Genomic DNA, 7208 nt, shown 5'->3' on the forward strand with positions numbered 1-7208 from the left:
TCAGCTCAATTCGATTCAATTAACGCTTATTGGAGGCGATACTATAATTAAATCAAATTGATTTTAAATCCAGCTCCCCCTTCTCCTGCTTTCACAATATTCCTGGGCTATAACGGCAAACATAAATCGCGACAGAAAGGGGCGGAGCAGGTGACAGAAACATGTTTGCACCCCATCTCACGTAATGCTTTGTGGCAGGATACAGCCTTTCGCTTGTCGTAATTGCCACAAATTCACACGATAACACACTATTTTTTGCGTTAGTTAGTTAGGTAGATAAATACGTTTATTGTGGTTTCATTTCATTTTGGTTTTGTTATACAACCTATCGGCGATACACAGTTGGGATCATGTGGTCGCGATTGTATATAGGCTCAGACGAAAGGTTTAGTAAAGGTAAGCTACGAAAGTTACGCTAAGCGTGATGCGGAAAGATGTGGTGCGTGTGCTTAAATCATCTAGGGCGAAAAAAAAACAACACAAAAAACGATGGATACTTTTTGCATTAGGAAGTCTAGCAAGCGTGATTGTGGAATACTAATTTGCTTGGAAGCGTGTATGGGCCACGGAGTATCGGAACCGATCAAGGAACCTAGCCCAGGAGATCGTCGAACCGTTTGTTTGCCGTTACGAACAACGTGCGTTTTCATCATTTCACCGTTCGTGCTGTGGTTTAGGAGCGATTTGCTTAATCAAAATTTCACTCGAAAGCGAATCGGTCTCGGAAGGAGGCCATATGCGTCGTGTTAGAGGGTCGCTGCCGTCGCCACACTCTTCGTTTTGGTGTGTCTCCATGGTAGCTACTGCCGTGGTCTTCCACCGGGGCTCAATCTTCGATGAACGAGTGCAGAACCCGCTTCTCGTGTAGCCGGAATTCAATCAACAGCCGGCGCAGATGATGCAAGCGGTGCGGTGGGTTCTCATGCAGCAACGCCTCATCCTGGGCCACCGTGGTCGGGTACCGTCGAAGGATGGTTTCCATTGCACTCGTCAGCCACTGGCGCTGTCGTTGCCGAAGGTCCTCGGCGGTCGGTAGGGCGGCAGCGGTAGGCTCGAACCGTCGTTGGCACAATTCAGCACGCTCCAGCGGATCATCGACAGTGTCGATGTAATAATCGAGCTCATCCTCCGTCAGTACGCTAACGCGCGAAAGTGCGTACAGGTGCGGCGATAGTTCTCCCGAGTCGTGCTCACCGTACCCAAACTCCATCTTGCCAACGGTCGGGACACCGAGCAGTTCCAGCAACCGGGCACGCTTCTTGTACAGACTGTCGGTACGGTTTAGCGCAAACAGCTTGGTGATGCGTGTGTTGGGGTTTTTCCCAAATGAAAACCTGTCCGAAAGGAGTAGCAAATAGGCAGCGAGTTAGGGAAGGTTTGCCGATCGGTACCGAAACTGCGGCAGCCAATGCTGGCCCTCCTTGTTTCCACCCCACTTACCCGTTGTGCACGAGAAACTCGGCATCGGTCCGCTTGCCGTAGTTGATGAAGACTGGTTCACCGGCCTTGGTGCAGTCCGCCTGGAGGATGCTTTCAAGCTTCTCAAGCTTCGAACAGTACGTCGTATCCGTCACTAGCGGGCTGCTGCCGTTGCTGGACCGATGACCGTCCCGCTGCTCGGGCGTAATGTGGTTAGCCATGTCCCAGAGCGGTATGAGGGCGAGCGTAAAGTCCAGTTCCTCGAACGTCGACAGATTGACGGGTAACTTGTTCTGGCGGGTCATCACAGTCGAAACGGCCCAGCTGCGAAGAAGCATTAGACCGAGTTAGTCTCCAGAGTTTCGGAAGCGCAAATGCGCACCCAGTTGGAATTCACTTGAATCCAGCAGCATTCGTGGCAACACATTAAAGGCTACGGTGGCGACAAACGGTGCTCTACGGTTGAAATGTTTAAAACACGAACGAAAAAGGCAAGCGCATTGCCGTCAAATCGATTCCTAATAGGATTATAGGAGAGTGAGCAAAGTTTCGTCCGATCCGGAAAAGAATGAATTCACCGAAAATAAATCTCGCTGCGCAACACAGAAGCATCCGGCACAAACTGTTTGCTGCTGCTATTGCTGGGTTTCCCCTTTTTCTGTCCAATAAAACTTTCAAAGAACTGTAGAGCATCGAACAATACCGATTCGAGAGCGAGATTTCCTGACAAACTTCCACGAACCGGTACAAACCGGGGCTGGTCTTTGAAGTTCCACTGTTTTCCAGTGTCGAAAATTGAAAGGCGAGATAGGAAAGGACAAAAAAAAACTTGAAGTTGAAACCGGTACCCATCTCCCCCCCGGCGGGTGTCGCTTCATTCCTGTAGGATCTATTCCTGGTGAGCGTTTGAAGTCTCCATACCTCCCTTCCCTTCCTAAACTCATAGATCCTCGAATGTGCAATATTGCACGACTCGCCTCGGAGCGGTGCCTGACTTGGGTAATATAAATACCTCTTTGAGCCTTTCGGTACATCCTTCGTACGACGGTGGACCATAATGCAGTCATCGATTCGAAGATGGGTCCTTGACACCTACTACTGAAAACGGCTCCTGCTGGAAGAGGAGAGCATTAACCACAGACCGATAAACACGCTCGTTTGACTGCCACCGCCTACTAGACCAACACCCGATCCCGGTGGTTGTGGTGATGGTGAGAAGTAGTTGGCTTCAGTCGGCAACGGCAACGAACATAGGATGTGTTTGCATGTCCTGCGGATATGTGATTATGTGTTAAAGCGACAGCTAGCTATCCGGACTTGCTTGTGCACCACGCTGGCGGTCAGGATGCTGAACCGACTGGTCTACTGAACGACCGAGCGACCAGACGACCGATTTCCATGCTCAATGCAAACAAATAAAACGATTTGTGGATATGTCGCGCCGAAACGGACGGCGGCTATCGATCGCAGAAGAACATATTCCCGATACGCTTTCGACGCAGAGTAGCGGATGCCTTCCAACCACAAATCCACACACACACACACACTCGGACTGTACTATGCTTATCAGTAATCTTCGGGATTTCGACAAAAAGCCTTTGACACTCGGACACTCGGGACTCGGACACTCAGCCTTCCCCGGTACCGGTTTCCATTGGTTTTGCCAACTGCAAACTCGGTTTGTTCGGCTCCGACGAAACAAGCGGACAAAGAAGCTACCACCCGGAGCAATACGTTCCCCTGCATCGTGAGGGAACGTGCCTTTGTTTTGAGGGTCCGTAAGTCCAGTAGCAGACGAAGTTTCCGCATCCGATAGCAATCGCACAGGAAAACACGATTCACCGCAACAGCCAGCCAGCTAGGCGTGAGTCAAAGATGCAGATGAGATATGTGGTGGCAGGTAAATCAATTGCTTCTAGGCATCCCAGGGAGCCCATTTGCCCCTGCACTACACTTTGGCCATCGTCCGGTACGTGTCGATATCTTGCAGATCGTTCCGGTGTTGAGGGAGATCCGAAAAGTGTATCAAAACCACTAAATATGAAGCAGCATTTTGCGCATTAATATCATCGGGGTGAGATCATTGCTGCAGAGTGCATAAGTAACAGTTGAGCTCGGCCCAAGCCTAGCAGAAGCTTTACGGAAGTTATCAACACAACCGGTCCCGCAATGATAGGCAATACCGACAGTTTCAGCACTGCTGCTACTGCTTGCGTACCAATTTGTCAGAACCGGCTTACCAAGAAGTGGAAAGAGAAACATGAATTTCCACTTTCACAGCAAGCAGTACCTCTTCTACGTGATGATGATTCCGTTTTGCTATAACTGCTGACCTGAATTCGGTTGGAAATTCGAATGAATTTGTCTTCAATTTAACGTGTTTTCTTGTGCTAATCAAATGCGCACTCGGAGTTGAGATACAATGGTAGGTCGGTTTAGCGAATGCAGAACCATCCCGTGCCGTCCGTACTAGGCGCCTCCATCGAGGCGTTGGGTGCCGTAAATGAAACAATAGCTTCCGATAGGAGAATTTTCAATTTCACCCAAAAGTAGCGAAAGAATTTGCTTTATTGTATTCAGTGGCCTTTCTCGGATGCCGGTTTGGTGGGGTAGAGCTCAGCATCCGAGAATGGTCCGGCGGCACGTTCGGGAAACCCTGCCCAAGGGACCGAGAGAGAAAGAGACCGACGGCAACAACAAAACGGACGCGCGGGGAAGGGATAAATAATTCTAAGCGTAAATATTTCGTTGAATTTTCACGTTTGGCTTTGAATGCTTTCCATAGTTTATCATACGGGATCCCTTCCTTTCCTTCTTTTATTTCTGTTATGTTCCTGGCAAGACGCAGACGAGACCGTCCAGTAGCCCGCCCGGCGAGGCTGGACAACGTGGCTTGGAACCACCACCACCATGGGCTGAGTGTTGCAGAAAAATTGATGGAAAATTCTAAACCATGTGGCACAGAAGGACAGTAAGCGGACAGTACACGGCCTTAGGAGGATCGATGAAAATAGGAGAAACACGTAGAACCAAAACTCATTCTAACCCAACCACCGGCCGGTAGTAGGGGCATGGCATCGTTTAAAGACACTCGCTCCTCACCCGGTAGGCCTGATGATAGGCGGCGAATGGAAGGATTGCTCTTCATAATCTGCCCCTAAAGTCTTCGGAAAGGCAAAAAGGTTCCCTTTTTTCACTTCCAAATTCCCACCCAGCCCCCTGCGAGCGTTCATTTCGGGGGCAGAGGAACGGTTGACGGCGGTATCGTGGAGGTCCAGTGAGCAGCGCACGGTCCTTCAGGGCGATTAAATCAAGAAGCATGTTTTTGCTGTAAAGACCCTTGGGTCCAGAGAGTAGATGGGAGCAGGGTAACCAGCAGGGAGAGGAATCTGGAGAAGACGGTACGCAAACGGAAAGCAAAGGATTACGAGAGTGTCTTGTGTTGCTCTCGTGTTGAAGACAAGAACCATGGAGAGCCGTCCTTTCACCGAAGCATTCGGTGATGTTTGGCCTTCCTACCCGTAGCGCTATGGCCGAGTAGCCATCAGAGTATGGGCCTAAGCTGGCGAATAAGCTACGGTCCCTGTACACACCACCAATGGCTTGGGAGCAGTCAAGACCGAGTGGCAATCAATACGCCAAGGAGAATGCCGAGGAGAAAACGCATGGATGCATTTTATGAGGGTTTCCGATCTATATGACTGCCGAAGCATTATAATAAACTCCTCAATCGAGTCAAGATTTTTACGATCCAAATGAAAACCAGCAGCTGTTGCCAACGAGCCTAACCCTGCCGGTTATTTCGGGTCGGAATAAAGTTACCGTCAAGCAGACCTTCTCGGCGCGGTAGGGAGCTCTTAGGTTTCTTTCGCTTACTACATGTGTTTGTGCTTCACCTCGTGTCAGTCGGAGATTCGCAGCTGTCGGCCGTTCACAGTTCAAATGATCGGTTTCCACGAATTGAATTTTCAGCCAAAACCGTTCAAAAGATAAGATACCTGAGGGCATACGATATGTTAGTAACGGGCTTCAATCTGAAACACAAATAGCCCGATTTGCGTCAAGAGCCTCCGGGCGCTCCGTTTATCGAACGAAAACACACAACCATTCCGCCGGCCCATCCGTTGGTCGTGGTTCCTCGGAATCATAATCATAATTTATTAAGGTACAAACTGGGCTGGCAGCAAAGGCACGCCAGCCGGGACAGGCAAGGCAGCGCTGTGCCGGCATTTCGAGCGTTTTGCTCCACGTTCGGCACACACACGCACCACACACCGCACACGGCACCAGATACCGATTTTCTCTCGAGGCTTGGGGTTATGCTGATTGACAGGCTCTCTGGAATTCTGAAAAGCTACTCAAACCACCCATTCGAACGGGGCAGCCACCGGGATTTCAACGTCCTGGAAGTTACATTTTTTGGGGGTTTGGGAGCGTGTTGATGAGGTTGGATGGTTATGGTGTCTTAATTGCTTTTTCGTGTTTTTTTTTTTCTCCCCGGCACATCCAGTTCGATACCGTACCGTTCCTATTGCCTTGCTGTAAACATTTCATAAACGAGTGAAATGAGCAATAAGTGTCAGGAGCGGTCAGAGAAATTGGAAGTAATTTGCGGAATAGGACCCTATAACCGCATGGACAGTGAATGTGAGAAATATGGCTCTATCAACCTTGGCTCTTGAGAGCACAATTTTTATCATAGTTTGCCATTTTTTAAGGTCCATGCATTGCGTACTAGAAGATTACGGTCGAAGCAAACCGGTGCGTGTGAAGTGTCACTCAAGTTGATTTTCAGATTCACTCAAGTTATTTCTTCGTCCACTTCTGAAATTGTTGAATCGTCAACTGGAGCGAAGAATCGAAAGCGAGCATTTGACGGCTGTCTTCAACGTTGCCTTAACTGGTTTGGATTGAGTGAAGGATTTTTAGCCGCGTCGATGGGAATGGGCAATGCAGAAGCCAACCCATCGCAATGCAACGTACAGCTTCGGTGGTTTGGGCATGTCATGAGAACGTCTTCTAGGTTATTCCCCATTAGAACATTGTACGAACTGAAATAACTGAAGGAGGAAGGCACTCGCAATGGCGCAATGTAGTTTCAACATTGAAGCGCGATTTCTCGTAACCTTAAGCTGCAAAATTTCCCGAGAACACTAGATCCGGAAAGGCCAAACAATGCAAGAAGCCACACACGGTAGTACCATTAACCTTTGACATACTGGGTCGGCTTGGGGTTCGCGGAATGACAGCCCGACATGGTTCCGTTGTAATTGGAGATTATGAACATCCCGTTGCAAGCAACTAGGAGCGTGTCATTCCCGTGCCCTCTATAGCATTCCTGCCAGTTTGCAAGGTTCAACTAAATAATGCACAGCCATCAAGAAGCAAACACCGTTGAAGTACGGCTAAATCAAAAGCAAATATATGTGGGGATCGATTTCCACGTTTCACGGTAAAAGTGCATTCTCATTAGGTCACCGTATGCCACGTTACAGACGCTCGGCTCATAACTATGAAGGCTTACTGGGCCAATTAGAGCGATCGAAACGGGAATCGGTGGCATGAATAGGTAGCACTCAGTATGTATGTGTGATTTTGAATTCGATTAAAGTACGATAACGTTCCAACAGACACTCTAATTGGCAGATTGTTAGGAAACCGGATCGATTGCGAAATCGATTGCTGTTTGAAATGTTCTGCCAATAAAGCTTCTCATTGGTAAATTGACTTTTATCTACTACAGACCTGTTTGTCTAATTTCAATCTTCTGCATTTACCCCTTAGGCACT

General features: G+C 48.8%; 1 protein-coding gene across 1 annotated transcript in view; it reads right to left on the minus strand.

Moving 5' to 3' along the window:
• Positions 1 to 262: 262 nt before the first annotated feature.
• The window catches only part of LOC125950995 (actin-histidine N-methyltransferase), a 13750-nt gene continuing 6804 nt past the window's right edge, over positions 263 to 7208 (minus strand). The window contains exons 2-3 of the mRNA XM_049679456.1: positions 1441 to 1743; positions 263 to 1334 (exon numbers count right to left, since the gene is read on the minus strand). Coding sequence (XP_049535413.1) covers positions 827 to 1334; positions 1441 to 1743 — 811 coding nt within the window. The 3' untranslated portion in view covers positions 263 to 826. The remainder of the gene's footprint in view (positions 1335 to 1440; positions 1744 to 7208) is intronic.

The sequence above is a fragment of the Anopheles darlingi genome, chromosome 2 (genome assembly GCF_943734745.1).
Source record: "Anopheles darlingi chromosome 2, idAnoDarlMG_H_01, whole genome shotgun sequence".
Classification (NCBI taxonomy): Eukaryota; Metazoa; Arthropoda; class Insecta; order Diptera; family Culicidae; genus Anopheles; species Anopheles darlingi.